We start from the raw sequence: 18040 nt of genomic DNA, 5'->3' as shown, positions 1-18040 counted from the left end.
AGTACATCTTAATAAAGGATACCATAAACAGTGAAGTAGTAATGATATTAAATGTTTATGCACCAAATAATAGAGCAGCCAAATTCCTAAAGAATATTTTAGCCAGTTACATGAAGAAATAGATTTTAATAGTAGGGGACCTCAATCTTCTCCTCTTAGAATCAGACAAATCTAATCACAAAACAAACAAGAAAGAAACTAGGGAGGTTAATAGAATCCTAGAAAACCTAGATGTGATAGACATCTGGAGAAATTTGAATAGGGACAGAAAGGAATACATTTTTTTTTCTCAGCAGTACATGGCACCTTCACAAAAATTGACCATGTATTAGGGCATTAAAACCTCATAATCAAATACAAAAATAGGAAATGCCTTCTTTTCAGATCACAATGCAATAAAAATTTTATTCAATAAAGGGGCAGGGAATGATAGACTAAAAACCAATTGGAAATTAAATAATCTATTTCTTAAAAATGATTGGCCAAACAACAAATCACGTAAACTGTTACAGGAGCCAATAGTGGCTGCTGGGAATCTAATTCTGACCAGCAGAATAGATCCCTTCATGTGAGAAGATGATAACAATACAAGGAAACTGAGAGGCAATTGCATTCTCTGACCTCTTTCCTCTTCCCTTTTGCCTCCAATTTATTTCATTACCAATTTACAAGCAACATCTGTATCAGTAAAAGCTGATTTGCAATTCCTACCAGTGTGTTATGATTCATAGTTGTGGGGACTTTTGGAGAACCAACAGTATTCCTTCACAGTTAGGTATGGCCCTTAACATGACACAATCCATAATTTCATCTGAAAGAATGACAATAATGAGACAACATACCAAAATCTATGGGTTATAGCCAAAGTAGTTCTTAGAAGAAATTTTCTCTATAACTCTAAATAGCTACATGAGTAAAATAAAAGGATCAATGAATTAGGGATGCATCTAAAAAAAAAGCTAAAAAAAGAAAAATTAAAAACCCTTAGTTAAATACCAAATTAGAAAATCTAAAACTGAAGAAAAGATTAATAAAATTGAAACTAAGAATAATAGTCCCATTTTAGAAAAAGAAATTGAACAAGCCATTAATGGACTCCCTAAGAAAAAATCTCCAGGGCTAGATGGATCACAAATGAATTTTACCAAACATTTAAAAAATAATTAATTCCAATACTATGTAAACTATTTGGAAAAGTAGGTAAAGAAGTACTGCTAAATCCCTTCTATGACACAAATATTGTACATCAGTACCTAAACCAGGAAGAGCCAAAACCAGAAAAAAATACAGAATATTGAATAATTAATATTAATGAATATTGATGCAAAAGTTTTAAATAAAATATTAGTAAAGAGATTACAGCAGCTTATCAGCAGGATAATACACTGTGGTGTTCTCTTCTTTTGTATATAATATATGATGGTTTTCTGTGGAGCAGGTTTCTTGGGGAGGTTCTCTGGAGGCAGCCTTAGTTTTGGTTCAGAATAATAATCACTCCAGATGCAGCCAGCTGATAAAATCCAAACGTTTATTTTCTCCTTCCAAGTCTTGTCTCTTTCCTTGGGCCCGGGTAGCTTTCTTTCTTTTTCTTTTCTTTTCTTTTCTTTTCTTTTCTTTTTTCTTTTTTTGGTAACTTTTTATTGATAGAACACATGCCAGGGTAATTTTTTACAGCATTATCCCTTGCATTCACTTCTGTTCCAATTTTTCCCCTCCCTCCCTTTAACCCCTCCCCCAGATGGCAAGCAGTCCTTTACATGTTGAATAGGTTACAGTATATCCTAGATACAATATATGTGTGCAGAACCGAACAGTTTTCTTGTTGCACAGGGAGAATTGAATTCAGAAGTTATTTATACCTCCGGGAAGAAAAACAAAAATGCAAGCAGTTTATATTCATTTCCCAGTGTTCTTTCTTTAGGTGTAGGTTTCTTTAGGTAATTGATCTTTGATCAATTAAAGCTCTTTTTATCGAAGAGATCCACTTCCATCAGAATATATCGTCAAACAGTATCGTTATTAAGGTATATAATGATCTCCTGGTTCTGCTCATTTCACTTAGCATCAGTTCATGTAAGTCTCTCCAGTCCTCTCTGTGTTCACCCTGCTGGTCATTCCTTACAGAACAATAATATTCCATAACATTCATATACCATTCTCCAATTGATGGGCATCCTTTCATTTTCCAGCTTCTAGCCACTACAAACAGGGCTGCCACAAACATTTTGGCACATACAAGTCCTTTTCTTTTCTTTAGTATCTCTTTGGGGTATAAGCCCCGTAGAAACACTGCTGGATCAAGGGATATGCACAGTTTGATAACTTTTTGAGCATAGTTCCAAATTGCTCTCCAGAATGGCTGGATGTGTTCACAATTCCACCAACAATGTATCAGTGTCCCTGTTTTCCCATATCCCCTCCAACATTCCACATTATCTTTCCCTGTCATTCTAGCCAATCTGACAGGTGTGTAGTGGTATCTCAGAGTTGTCTTAATTTGCATTTCTCTGATTAATAATGATTTGGAGCATATTTTCATATGTCTATAAATAGTTTCAATTTCTTCGTCTGAGAATTGTCTGTTCATATCCTTTGACCATTTATCAATTGGAGAATGGTTTGATTTCTTATAGATTAGAGTCAATTCTCTATATATTTTGGAAATGAGGCCTTTATCAGAACCTTTGATTGTAAAAATGTTTTCCCAGTTTATTGTTTCCCTTCTAATCTTGTCTGCATTTGTGTTGTTTGTACAAAAACTTTTCAATTTGATATAATCAAAATTTTCTATTTTGTGATCAATAGTGATCTCTAGTTCTTCTTTGGTCATAAATTCCTCCCTCTTCCACAGGTCTGAGAGGTAAACTATCCTATACTCTTCCAATTTATTTATAATCCCATTCTTTATGCCTAGGTCATGAACCCATTTTGACCTTATCTTGGTGTACAGTGTTAAGTGTGGGTCAATGCCTAGTTTCTGCCATACTGATTTCCATTTTTCCCAGCAATTTTTGTCAAATAATGCATTTTTATCCCAGAAACTGGTGTCTTTGGGTTTGTCAAACATTATATTATTAAAGTTATTGGCTGTTTTGTCCTTTGAACCTAACCTATTCCGTTGATCAACTAGTCTATTTCTTAGCCAATACCAGATGGTTTTAGTAACTGCTGCTTTATAATATAATTTTAGATCTGGTACAGCTAGGACACCTTCATTTGATTTTTTTTCATTAATTCCCTTGAAATTCTTGACTTTTTGTTTTTCCATATGAACTTTGTTGTTATTTTTTCTAGTTCATCAAAGTAGTTTTTTGGGAGTCTGGTACAGTGCTAAATAAATAGATTAATTTAGGTAGTATTATCATCTTTATTATATTTGCTCGCCTAATCCAAGAGTATTTAATATTTTTCCAGTTGGTTAGATCAGACTTAATTTGTGTGGAAAGTGTTTTGTAGTTTTGCTCATAAAGTTTCTGATTTTCCCTTGGCAGATAGATTCCTAAATATTTTATACAGTCAGTAGTTACTTTAAATGGAATTTCTTTTTGTAACTCTAACTGTTGGGTTTTGTTAGTGATATATAAGAATGCTGATGACTTATATGGGTTTATTTTATATCCTGCAACTTTGCTGAAGGTGTGGATTGTTTCTAATAACTTTTTGGTAGAGTCTCTGGGGTCCCGGTAGCTTTCTTAGAGGCCTGTCTTTCAGGGGAGAAGTGAAGAAGGAGAGCCTGCCACCATGGTGGTGTGAGATGGGATGAATGAATCTGGCTCTGCCTCTGAGAGTGGGCTTCTTCTGAATTGACTCACTTCACTAACTCAGCTCCTTTTTATGCTCTTTTAGAGGTGTGAACTCAAAGGTTGACTCCTCCTCTGAGAGAGTGGGATTGTGGGTTTCTGACTTATGAATCTCATACTGAACACTGACTTGTGAATCTCCCAAAAGTGTGAACTCCAATGAGTACTTCAATACATTAGTGAGCTAGGGAATTTGCTAAGTACCTTGCTAAATTAGGCAACTGACTTGTCGCTTTGTAAGGATTCTAACAATACACTATGATCAAATGAGATTTATACCAGGAATACAGGGCTGGTTTAATATCAGGAAAACTATTACCATAATTGACCATATCAATAACAAAACCAACAGAAATCATATAATAATCTCAATAGATGCAGAAAAATCTTTTGACAAAATATAGCACCCATTTCTGTTGAAAACACCTGGAGATCATAGGGGAAAAGGAAGCTTTCCTTAAAATAATAAGCAGTATCTATATAAAACCAACAATAGGCATTATTTGTAATGGAGAGAAGCTAGATGCATTCTCAGATCAAAGGTGAAACAAGGATGCCTATTATCACCACTACTATTCAACATTATACCAGAAACATTGGCTTTAACAAAAAGAAAAGAAAAAAGAATTAGAATAGGCAACCAGAAAATAAAACTATCACTTTTTGCAGATAATATGATGATATATTTAGAAAATCATCCAAAAAGAACTCTGCACAAAGGGCTATCAAACTGTGCATATCTTTCTATCCAGAAGTGTTTCTTCTGGACTTACATCCCAATGAGATCTTAAAGGAGGGATCCATATGTGCAAAAATGTTTGTGGCAGCCCTTTTTGTAGTAGCAAGAAACTGGAAACTGAATGGATGCCGATTGGTTAGAGAATGGCTGAATAAGTTATGGTATATGAATGTTATGGAATATTATTGTTCTGTAAGAAATGACCAGCAGGATGATTTCAAAAAGGCCTGGAGAGACTTACATGAACTGATGCTAAGTGAAATGAGAAGAACCAGGAGATCACTGTACATGGCAATAACAAGATTATATGATGATCAGTTCTGATGGAAGTGGCTCTTTTCAACAATAAGATGATTCAGCCCAATTCCAATGATCTTGTGATGAAGAGAGCCATTTTACACTCAGAGAAGACTGTGGAAACTGAGTGTGGATAACAATATAGCATTTTCATTCTTTTTGTTGTTGTTTGCTTGTATTTATTTTCTTTCTCATTTTTTTCTTCTTGATTTGACTTGTGCAGCAAGATAATTGTATAAGTATGTATGCATGTATGGACTTAACATATTTTTACCATGTTTAATATATATAGAATTACTTGTCATCTGGGGAAGAGTGGAAAAGGGAGGAAAATTGGAACAGAAGATTTCACAAGGGTTAATGTTGAAAAATTATCCATGTATATCTTTTGAAAATTAAAAAGCTTTAATAAAAAAAGGAAACTGGAGGATGAGAAAAGAAAAAAAAATCATCCAAAAATCTCCTGACAATAATTAACAGCTTTAGCAAAGGTGCAGGATTTATAACATACCCAAACAATTCATCAGCATTTCTATATATTACTGACAAAGTCCATCAGCTAGAGACAGAGAAATTCCATTTAAAATAAATGTAGACAAACTATTTGAGGTGGGGGTCTACTTGCCAAGATAACCCCCAAAACTATATGAACATAATTACCAAATACTTCTTATACAAATAAAGCCATATCTAAATAATTGGGAAAATATCAATTGTTCATGGTTAGGTTGAGCTAATATAATAAAAATGTCAATTCTACCTAAATTGATCTACTTGTTCAGTGCCATATCAATCAAATTGCCAGAATTATTTTATAGAACTAGAGAAAATAATGATAGTATTCATCTGCAAGAACAAAAGGTCAAGAATATCAAGGAAATTAATGAAAAACCATTCAAAGGATGGTCTCTTAGAGCCAAACTTAAAACTATATTATAATGCAATAATCATCAAAATCATTTGGTACTGGCTTAGAAATAAGAGTGATAGATTAGTAGAATAGATTAAATATATACAACACAATCAAGACCTATAGTAATCTAGTATTTGATAAACTCCCAAACTCCAGCTTCTGAAATAAGAACTCAGTATTTGGGAAAAATTGCTGGGAAAACTGGAAAATAATGTTAGAAATTTGGCATACACCTACATCTCACATTCCATATCAGAATAAGGTCAATATGGGTATATGGTTTGGGCATAAATGAACAAGTTAGGAGAGCAAAGGATAATTTACCTATCAAATCTTTGGAGAAGGGAAGAACTTGCGACCAAAGAAGAACTGGAGAACATTATGAAAGGCAAAACGGACAACTTTGATACAACAAATTAAAGTTTTTGCACAAACAAAACTAACAGAAAAGATTAAAAGGGAAGTACAAAGCTAGGGGAAAAATTTTTACAGCCAGTGTTTCTGATAAAAGTTTCATTTCTAAAATATATAAAGAACTGTGTCAATTAATAAGAATGCAAGTCATTCCCCAATTGAAAAATGGTCAAAGAATATGAACAGATAATTTTCAGATGATGAAATTAAAGCCATGTATAGTTATATGAAAAAATGATCTAAATCACAGTTGATTAGGGAAATGCAAATTAAGCAACTCTGAGCTTCTACCTCACCTCTCAGATTGGCTAAGATAATAGGAAGAGATAATGATAAATGTTGGGGGGGATATGGGAAAATGGGACACTAATGCATTGTTGGTAGAATTGTGAAATGATCCAACCATTCTGAGAAGCAATTTGGAACTATGTCCTAAAGGCTATAAAACTTTGCATACCCTTTGACCAGTAGTGCCATTACTGAATCTATATCCCAAGGAAATTATAAAGGAGGAAAAAGGACCCACATATGGAAAAATATTTGTAGCAGCTCCTTTTGTGACAGCAAAGAATTGGAAAATGAGTAGATGTCCATCAATTGGGGAATTGCTGAATGAGTCATGTTATATGAAAGCAATGGATTATTATTGTTGTATAAAATGATGAACAAGCTGATTTTAGAAAGGTCTGGAAAGATTTACATGAACTCATGCTGAATGAAACAAGTAGAACCAGGAATACATTGTACATAATAACAGCAAGAATGTATGATGATCAACAATGAAAAACTTGATTCTTCTCAATGGCTCAGATATCCAAAGCAATCTCAAAAGATTTTGGAAAGAAAATGCTATCTGCATCCAGAAAAAGAACTATGGAGATTGAATGTAAATCAACACATGTTATGTTCACTTCTTTTTTTTTCTGTTTTTTTTTAATCTCATGATTTTTCCCTTTTGCTCTGATTTTTCTTTCTCAATGTGATTCATAAAATAATGTGTATTAAACATAAATTTACCAGAAAAATTTTTTTGTCTTTTCTTAAATTTTGGTTTTCAAATTCTCTCTCTTCTCCTCTTCCTCAGTTTATTGCAAAGGTTAGCAATTTGGTATCAGTTACATATGTGAAATCACATATTTCCATATTAGCTAAGTTGCAAAAAAAGCAAGAAGTGAAAAAATTATGATTCAGGCTGTACTCAATACATCAAATCTTTTATAGTTGTTTTTTAACTTTTTAATTATTAAATTATTATTAAAGTTTATCTCAACTTTAATATCTTGAGAATTTTTTCTGACCTCTGTCAGTGGACAGTAGCAGAGTTACAAGTGGTATATTTCTGGAATATCAGAACTTTTTCTGAAGAGTGCCTTTTTTTGGTGTTTGCTAAGCAGTATCTTTTGGTTTCCCTTTTTAATAAGTTATACCTTTGACTCATTAACTTGGCTCAAATGAACTATGCCCTTAATTACTGATTTAAGGTACCTTATTAATAGACAAATGTATGTATATTTATATATAGATCTATCAATTAAGTAATTAATTAGTTTATTGCTATGTATTTCAGGGAGTACCAGGACCAGGGAGATATGACATTAAAAGTCAGTTTAAAAATGTAGAAGATGAGACTTCAAGTATAAATGAAATTCACCCTGCTTTCCTTTCACAATGCCAGGTAAGATTTCACAATCATTTTAATATAAAGGTCCAAATAGGCTGAATGGAAAACTAGCAACTTGACCAAGATGATAAGTGAGCATTTATAAGAACAAAAAAGGAAAAATAATATTTAAGGAAAGTGGAAGCACATAGCTAGACAGATCCTGATTATTTTAAATAAGTGAGTCTTATGAATGGGTAACATTATTCAAATCAATGCTCTATTTACAATTGGGCATCTGATACCAGTGACTATATTTTAATATATTTATAACTTCAAATAATTTGAAGCTGAATAAATGTGATCACTTCATCTAATTGCATTATTTGTACTAATCTGGACCTTTTTGTAGTTATACAATGGAGAATCTAATATTGTATGTAACATTTACTATTTATGTTAGTACAATTGTATACAGATTAATAGCTACAACTGAAGTTATATGTAACAATTGATATACAAGAGAGCCCACTTCAGTATAGAAAGCCACATAATTGAGTCTGAATAAAATCTTTTTCTAGTTGGCCCTTCTTGTTTGGGTATGGTAGTGATGTGGAGCTGAAAGAGGTGGGCATTTGCTTCAGCATCTATAGTAGCTAATCTTTGGAAGTTAACTAACTCATCTTAATAATTATAGATTTACTGAGGGAAAATGAGGATATCTGGTAGCCATTACTTCTCTTCTACTAAGGAACCATATATATTCTTGAAGCTATTTAGGATACTCCTGCTATTTGACATATGCTTAGATCTTTGTACTATTAAAGTGCAGATTACATCTCTGAAATTTTTGCACGTTTTTTATCTTTCAGTTTTTTGTAGTGATAGCTAATAAGGACAAGACCACATATTTAGAAAATATTAAAATCTGTCTACCTAAGCCATGGGATCTCAGAATTAGGTGCCTTTTGTAGAGATAACATTGAGTACCCTGACCCTCACTGTCTTATGCCTAAATAGATTACATTTCACCATTCCCTATGTTTCTCCAGTATCCTTAAGAGGTTTCGGGGTGTCCAGGTAATCTGCAAATTACTTCAGCCATTACTGAATGATAAGTATAGGCATGAATATGAATGTAAGGGTAATGCTTTATATTAACTTATATGTTAAAAGATTAATTTTTATAAAATATTTATTTCAAAATTTTAATAGCAAATATATAGACAAAGGCATAATAGCAATTATAATACAAATATACTCTCCAACACATGAAATAAAACTCCATTTTGTGGCACTTCATTTTTGGGAGAGGGTAAGGGGATTATTTTCACATTTTAGCTTAGGTTCCTATAGAGTATAGCTCTAAATTCTAAGAACAAGACCCTTTTCAGTCTCAACTCACAGATACTGGGCTTCTCTTAGGGCTGTCCTGCTAGTTGGCTGAATATACAATTCTGGCTCCAGGGTTATCATGGATTAGACTCTTGGGTCTGGTGGGGATCATCACTGGCATCTAAAACTGAAAAGAACAAAGGGAACAGAAATAAACCATCCCATCCATTTCTTGGAATCAGAGTAAAAGGCAAGAAGTACTTCTTTTACTGGTTTAATTCATGATGCATGAGTTGGGGGTACATTGTAAACTTTACCTTCCGAACCCATAGAGAAGGATATGCAGGAAATAATATGAACCAGAGAGTCTGGCCATTTTAAATGCAGAGAACCTCCATGTTAGATGACATGAGCAAGTCCACATATACCTTCTAGGATCCCTTCCTCCATGTTAGGGAAACTGATCTTACAAAGACTCCTCATATAGAGTACAAAGAACAGTAGCTGCAAGTATACCAAAATACTGTTGAATGGGAGGAATGACCCAATGTGATGATAGAATGGGTGTGATACCATTTGTGATACCACCATGCAATTTTGCATTGTCAAAAGATTAATTTTAATCTTTTAAAATTTAGATATTAAATATGCATATAATGAATTTGTGAATTGTATTTTTAGATTCCAAATGGACAAAATCATAGTAAATTTTGACAGTTACATAAATATCCATCAATCAACAAAAATTTATCAAGTATTCATCTTGTGCCAAGGATTATCGTTGATAATGCAAAGTAAACAAAATAAAAGAAAATGAAACAAAACAAAACCTTTTGACATTAAGGAGGAAACAAAGTATACAGATATAAGCAAACATAGAATAATTAAAAAATAACTGCAAGGTAGTTTTGGGAGGGAGAGTACTGGCTATTAAGGAATCAAGAAAAACTTCAGATAGAAAGTAGTTTGAGCTGAGCTTTGAAGGACTTAATAAATTCTTTGAAGTAGAGAGAAAGAAAATATAGTTGAGGCTTTGGTGTGAGCCAACTGATATTAGCTATATATATATATATATATATATATATATATATATATATATATATATATATTTATTAGATATACCACAGGGATGAAAAATCAAGTATCTTGTTTGAGGAACATTAAGAAAGTTATTTTGGGTAGGTATGGGAATACCATGTATTCCCATGTATGGGAAGGAAATATAACAAGACTGAAAAAATCAATTTGGGCCAAGATGTGAAGGTCTTTAAATGCTAAGAAGGTGTTTATACTTTATTCAAGAGACAATGGGGAGTCATTGAAGATTACAGAGTAGGGGAATGATATGTCAAATATACACTTAAGCAAAATCTTTTTGGAAACTGTGCATAGAAGGACAGTTTGAGTGATGAGATACTTGAAGTAGGGAGACTGGTTAGGAGGCTATTGAAATGAAGTAGCAAGACCAATTAGGAGTTTATTGCAATAAATTAGAGTTCATGAAAAACCTCAATTAAAATGGTGTCAATAAGAAGAAAGTGGATTTAAGATATTTAATGAAGTTCGAAATGATAGCATTTGGCAATTAAGGAGAATCATAGGGTTAAAGAGTATTAGAACTATTATACTAAGTTTGGAAAGTGGAAAGATGGTCGTAATTTTTTTTTAAATAACTTTTTATTGACAGAACCCATGCCAGGGTGATTTTTTACAACATTATCCCTTACACTCACTTCTGTTCTGATTTTTTCCCCTCCCTCCCTCCACCCCTTCCCTCAGATGGCAAGCAGTCCTATACATGTTAACTATGTCACAGTATATCCTAGATACAGAAGGTAGAAATAACCTGGGAAGAAAAACAAAAATGCAAACAGTTTACATTTATTTCCCAGTGTTCTCTTTCTTTGGGTGTAGCTGCTTTTGTCCATCATTGATCAATTGAAACTGAATTAGATCTCTTTGTCAAAGAAATCCACTTCCATCAGAATACCTCCTCAAACAGTATCGTTGTTGAAGTATATAATGATCTCCTGGTTCTGCTCATTTCACTCAGTATCAGTTCATGTACGTCTCTCCAAGGTTCTCTGTATTCATCCTGCTGGTCATTTCTTACAGAACAATAATATTCCATAGCATTCATATACCACAATTTACTCAACCATTCTCTAGTTGATGGGCATCCATTCATTTTCCAATTTCTAGCCACTACAAAAAGGGCTGCCACAAATATTTTGGCACATACAGATCTCTTTCCCTCCTTTAAGATCTCTTTAGGGTATAAGCCCAGTAGTAGCACTGCTGGATCAAAGGGTATGCACAGTTTGATAACGTTTTGGGCATAATTCCAGATTGCTCTCCAGAATGATTGTATTCGTTCACAACTCCACCAACCATGCATCAGTGTCCCAGTTTTCCCGCATCCCCTCCAACATTCATCATTATTTTTTCCTGTCATCTTAGCCAATCTGACAGGTGTGTAGTGGTATATCAGAGTTGTCTTAATTTGCATTTCTCTGTTCAATAATGATTTGGAACACTTCATATGAATGGAAATAGTTTCAATGTCATCATCTGAAAATTATATGTTCATATCCTTTGACCATTTATCAATTGGTCAATTGATATATTTGACTTATATTGATATATTGACTTATAGATTTAAGTCAATTCTCTATATATTTTGGAAATGAGGCCTTTATCAGAACCTTTAACTATAAAAATGTTTTCCAGTTTGTTGCTTCCCTTTTAATCTTGTTTGCATTAGTTTTACTTGTACAAAGGCTTTTAAATTTGATATAATGAAAACTTTCTATTTTGTGCTCCACGATGGTCTCTAGTTCATCTTTGGTCACAAATTCCTTTCTCCTCCACAAGTCTGAGAGGTAACTATCCTATCTTCCTCTAATTTATTTATACTCTTGTTCTTTATGCCTAAATCATGGACCCATTTTGATCTTATCTTGCTGTATGGTGTTAAGTGTGGATCCATACCTAATTTCTGCCATACTAATTTCCAGTTATTCCAGCAGTTTTTGTCAAATAATGAATTCTTATCCCAAAAGTGAGGATCTTTGGATTTGTCAAACACTAGATTGCTATAGTTGACTATTTTGTCTTGTGAACCTAACCTATTCCCCTGATCAACTAATCTATTTCTTAGCCAATACCAAATGGTTTTGGTGACTGCTGCTTTATAATATAGTTTTAAGATGGTGGTAATCTTGCCTGAAACAGGGGAACTTGGAAAGGAGTGTGTTTGCAGAAGAATGAGGGAAGATGTTGAATTTAAGATGTCCATGGAGCATACAATTGGAAATGTTCAAGAAGCAATTGTTGCTGTGAAATTGGAACTCAAAAAAGAAATCTAGAGCTGGATATATAGATCTGAGAGTCATTTTCATAAGATGTTAATTTAACTTATGGGAGCCATTGAGATCACCTAGTTTGAAACTATAGAGAGAAAAAGAAGAGGCCCAAGAACAAGGCCTTGAGGTCCAAAATCTCTCTCTCTCTCTCTCTCTCTCTCTCTCTCTCTCTCTCTCTCTCTAGTTCTCTGGTTCTGTCTCTGTCTCTCTCCTTCATTTCTTACAGAACAATAATATTGCATAACATTCATATACCATAACTTATTCATTCTCTATCTAATGGGCATCCACTCAGTTTTCCAGTTTCTTGACATCACAAAAAGGGCTGCTACAAACATTTTTTGCTAATGTGGGTCCTTTTCCATTTTTTATATTCTTTTTGGGATATAGATCCAGTAGTGAGACTGTTGGATCAAAGAGTATGCACAATTTGATAACCCTTTGGGCATAGTTCCAAATTACTCTCCTGAATGGATCAATTCATAATTCCACTAACAACGTATTAGTGTCCCGATCAGTATTTCCCACATGGTAGTTTTTAGTTAATTGTCTAAACATACTATTATATCATGTGCAGAGTGTTTTCTCATTGCCTACTATTAGTTTCTTCAATTTCTTTTTCTTCTCTTATTGCTAAAGTTAACTTTTCTGTTTGTCTGTCTGTCTGTCTATCTGTCTGTCTGTCTTTCCTTCTTTCCTGAGGCAGTTGGAGTTATTAAAGTGACTTGTCCAGGGTCACACAACTAGGAAATACTCATGTGTCTGAGATCGGCTTTGAATTGAGGTCCTCCTGATTTCAGGGCTGGTGCTCTATCCATTGTGCCATGGAGCTGCCCCAAAGCTAACATATCTAGAACAATGTTAAATAGTAGTGGTGACAGTGGGCAACCTTGTTTCACTCTTAGTCTTATTGGGAATACTTCCAGCTTATCCCCATTACAAATAATGCTTGCTGATGCTTTTAGATGGGTGCTACTTATCATTTTAAGGAAAACTCAATTCATTCCTGTGTTCTGTATTTTTTTTTTAATAGGAATGGGTTTTTCTGCATCTATTGATATAATCATTTGATTTTTGTTAGTTTGGTTATTGATATAGTCAATTATGCTAATAGTTTTCCTAATATTGAACCAGCCATGCATTCCTGGTATAAATCCTATTTGGTCATGGTGTATTATCCTGGGGATAACTTGCATCCATTATTAATTATGAAAACTGGTCTATGATTTTCTTTTCTTTTGACCCTTATCTGATTTAGGTATCAACACCATATTTGTGTCATAAAAAGAATTTGGTAGGACTCCTTCTTCCCCTATTTTTTCCAAATAGTTTATATAATATTGGAGCTAATTGTTTTTTTAAATGTTTGGTAGAATTCATTTGTAAATCTATCTGGCCCTGCAGATTTTTTCTTAGGGAATTCATTAATATCCTGTTCAAGCTCTTTTTCTAAAATGGGACTATTTAGGTAATTTGTTTCTTCCTCTGTTAATCTGGACAATTTACATTTTTGTAAGTATTCATATATTTTGCTTAGATTATCAGATTTATTGGCATAAAGTTGGGCAAAATAGTTCCTAATTGTTGCTTTAATTTCCTTCTCATTGGTGGTAAGTTCACCCTTTTCATTTTTGAAACTGGTAAATTTGACTTTCTTCTTTCCTTTTTCTAATCAAATTAACTAAAGGTTTATTTATTTTAAATTCAACTCTTAGTTTTGTTTATTAATTCAAATAGTTTTTATTTTATTAATCTCTCCTTTTATTTTTCAGAATTTCAAATTTATTATTTAATTGGGTTTTAAAGTTTTTCTTTTTCTAATATTTTTATTCTCAGTTTATTGATCTTCTCTTTTCTGTGTTTTATTCATATAATCAACTGGAGATTACAAATTACCCCTGTGAACTGCTTTGGCTATATCCCATAAATTTTGATATGTTGTCTCATCATTTTTGTTCTCTTGGATAAAATTATCAATAGTTTCTATTTTTTGTTGTTTCACCCACTTATTCTTTATGATTAGATTATTTAGTTTCCAATTAATTTTTGGTCTGTTTTCCCCTGGCCTTTTATTGCATGTAATTTTTATTGCATCATGATTTGAAAGGATGCATTTACTATTTTCTGCTTTTCTGCATTTGATTTTGAAGTCTATATGCTCTAATACATGGTCTTTGGCTAGGTTCTATGTATCACTGAGACAAAAGTATATTCCTTTCTGTCTCATTCATTTTTCTCTAAAGATCTATCATATCTAACTTTTCTAAAATCTAATTTATGTCCTTAATTTTTCTGGTTTATTTTGTGGTTTGATTTATCTAGTTCTGATAGAGAGAGGTTAAGGTCTTCCACTAGTACAATTTTGCTATCTATTTTTTCTTGTGATTCTCTTACAACTTTTCCTCTAGGAATTTGGATGCTGTACCACTTGGTGCTATATGTTTAGCATTGATATTACTTCATTATCTGTAATACCCTTTAACAAAATGTTGTTTCCTTCTCTGTTTTAATTAGATCTATTTTTGCTTTTGCTTGAACAGAGATCAGGATCACCACCCTTGCTTTTTTTTTTTTTTTTTTTTTAACTTCAGCTGAAGCATAATAGATTCTGTTCTAGCTTTTTACTTTTTACTTTGTTTGTGTCTCTCTGCTTCAGATGTGTTTCTTGTAAACAACATATTGTAGAATTATGGTTTTAAATCCAGTATGCTACCTGCTTCTGTTTTATATATATATATATATATATATATATATATATATAATATATATATATATATATATATATATATATATATATATATATATAAATTTTATTTTATTTAATAATAACTTCGCATTGACAGAATCCATGCCAGGATAATTTCTACACGACATTATCCCTTGCAATCACTTATGTTTCGTTTTTTCCCCTCCCTCCCTCCTCCCCCCCCCAGGATGGCAAGCAGTCCTATATATGCTAAACATGTTGCAGTATATCCTAGATACAATACATATTTGCAGAACCGAACAGTTCTCTTGTTGCACAGGGAGAATTGGATTCAGAAGGTAAAAATAACTCGGGAAGAAAATCAAAAATGCAAATAGTTCACATTCATTTCCCAGTATTCCTTCTTTGGGTGTAGCTGTTTCTGTCCATCATTTCTCCAATGAAACTCAGTTAAGTCTCTTTGTCAGAGAAATCCACTTCCATCAGAATACATCCTCATACAATATCGTTGTCAAAGTGTATAATGATCTCCTGGTTCTGCTCATCTCACTTAGCATCAGTCCATGTAGGTCTCTCCAAGCCTCTCTGTATTCATCCTGCTGGTCATTCCTTACAGAGCAATAATATTCCATAACATTCATATACCACAATTTACCCAGCCATTCTCCAATTGATGGGCATCCATTCATTTTCCAGTTTCTAGCCACTACAAACAGGGCTGCTACAAACATTTTGGCACATACAGGTCCCCTTCCCTTTTTTAGTATCTCTTTGGGGTATAAGCCCAATAGAAACACTGCTGGATCAAAGGGTATGCACAGTTTGATAACTTTTTGGGCATAATTCCAGATCGCTCTCCAGAATGGCTGGATTCGTTCACAACTCCACCAACAATGCATCAGTGTCCCCGTTTTCCCGCATCCCCTCCAACATTCATCATTATTTTTTCCTGTCATCTTAGCCAATCTGACAGGTGTGTAGTGATATCTCAGAGTTGTCTTAATTTGCATTTCTCTGATCAATAGTGATTTGGAACACTCTTTCATGTGAGTGGTAATAGTTTCAATTTCTTCATCTGAAAATTGTCTGTTCATATCCTTTGACCATTTATCAATTGGAGAATGGCTTGATTTTTTATAAATTTGAGTCAGTTCTCTATATATTTTGGAAATGAGGCCTTTATCAGAACCTTTAATTGTAAAGATGTTTTCCCAGTTTGTTACTTCCCTACTAATCTTGTTTGCATTCGTTCTATTTGTACAAAGGCTTTTTAGTTTGATATAATCAAAATTTTCTATTTTGTGATTGGTAATGGTCTCTAGTTCATCTTTGGTCACAAATTTCTTTCTCCTCCACAAGTCTGAGAGATAAACTATCCTATGTTCCTCTAATTTATTTATAATCTCGTTCTTTATGCCTAGGTCATGGACCCATTTTGATCTTATCTTGGTATGTGGTGTTAAGTGTGGGTCCTTGCCTAATTTCTGCCATACTAATTTCCAGTTATCCCAGCAGTTTTTATCAAATAATGAAATCTTATCCCAAAATTTAGAATCTTTGGGTTTGTCAAACACTAGATTGCTATAGTTGACTATTCTGTCTTGTGAACCTAACCTTTTCCACTGATCAACTAATCTATTTCTAAGCCAATACCAGATGTACCTGCTTCTGTTTTATAGGAGAGTTCATAATATTCATATTCATAGTTAGAATTCCAAACTGTGTAATTCCCAAATTCTACTTTCCTCAAGTTATACTTTTCTCTCTTCTTAACCCCTTTCCCTCCTCACCAGTGTTTTTCTTCTGACCACCAACTCCCTCACTCTGCCCTTCCTATTTTCAGCCTCTCCTTATCTTATTCTTTCTTATTTCATTCCCCTTCTACTTCTGCCCTCCCTTCTTTCAGCCTTCTCCTTTCCTTTTCTCCTTTCTCCTACTTCTCTATAGGATGAAACAAGTTGCTTTTGAGCTAAATTTGTTGAGATTGAAATTCAAACAATGTTCATCCCTCTGCCTTCTTTCTCTCAATCATAATAGGTATTTTTTGCCCCTTCATTTAATGTAATTTATCCCATTTATCTTCCTCACTTCCTCTTCTTCTTTCCCACCCCTAGTTTTTTTTAATATCGTCGTATTAAAATCAACTTATACCTATATCCTCTTAAGTATACCCCTAACAAAGATGTGTCTCAAGAATTACATATATCATCTTCCCATATAAAGATGTAAACATTTTAATCTTTAAAAAATATAGTTTTTTCCCCCTTCTCTTCTTTACCTTCTTATGCTTCTCTTGAATTCTGTATGTAAAGATCAAATTTTCTGTTCAGCTTTGATCTTTTCATCAAAAATAATTGAAAATCTCCTATTTCATTGAATGCCTGTCTATTCCCCTAAAAGATAACATTTGCTTTTGCTGGATAGTTGATTCTTGGCTGTAGTTCAAACTCCTTTTCTTCCATAGTAACATATTCCAGGTGCTTTGATCCTTTAAAAGGAAGTCCTGCCTAACTTCTGATTGTGGCATCTTCATATTTGAATTGTTTCTTTCTGGTTGCTTGCAGTATTTTCTCCTTGATCTGATAATTCTGGAATTTAGCTACGATATTCCTTGGAGTTTTTATTTTGGGATCTCTTTCAGGGGGTGATTGATGGATTCTTTCAATGGGTACTTTACCTTCTGGTTCTAGGATAATGGCAGTTTTCCTTGATAATTTTTTTGAAAGATGGCGTCCAAGCTCTTTTTTTCTTTGTGGTTTTCAGGTAGTCCAATAATTCTGAGATCGTCTGTTCTGGATCTGTTTTCCAGGTTAGTTATTTTTCCAGTGAGCTATTTTACATTTTCTTCTATTACTTCATTTTTTTGCGGG

At 33.4% G+C, this 18040-nt stretch overlaps 1 protein-coding gene across 2 annotated transcripts in view; it reads left to right on the top strand.

The window, feature by feature from the left end:
- STPG2 (sperm tail PG-rich repeat containing 2) overlaps positions 1-18040 on the top strand; it is a 686155-nt gene that overhangs the window by 95936 nt on the left and 572179 nt on the right. For both annotated transcript variants that reach the window (XM_051967542.1, XM_051967543.1), the window contains exon 7: positions 7731-7838. In XM_051967542.1, coding sequence (XP_051823502.1) covers positions 7731-7838 — 108 coding nt within the window. The remainder of the gene's footprint in view (positions 1-7730; positions 7839-18040) is intronic.

This window comes from Antechinus flavipes, chromosome 6, assembly GCF_016432865.1.
Source record: "Antechinus flavipes isolate AdamAnt ecotype Samford, QLD, Australia chromosome 6, AdamAnt_v2, whole genome shotgun sequence".
NCBI lineage: Eukaryota > Metazoa > Chordata > Mammalia > Dasyuromorphia > Dasyuridae > Antechinus > Antechinus flavipes.
This window is presented reverse-complemented; position numbering and strand designations above follow the sequence as displayed.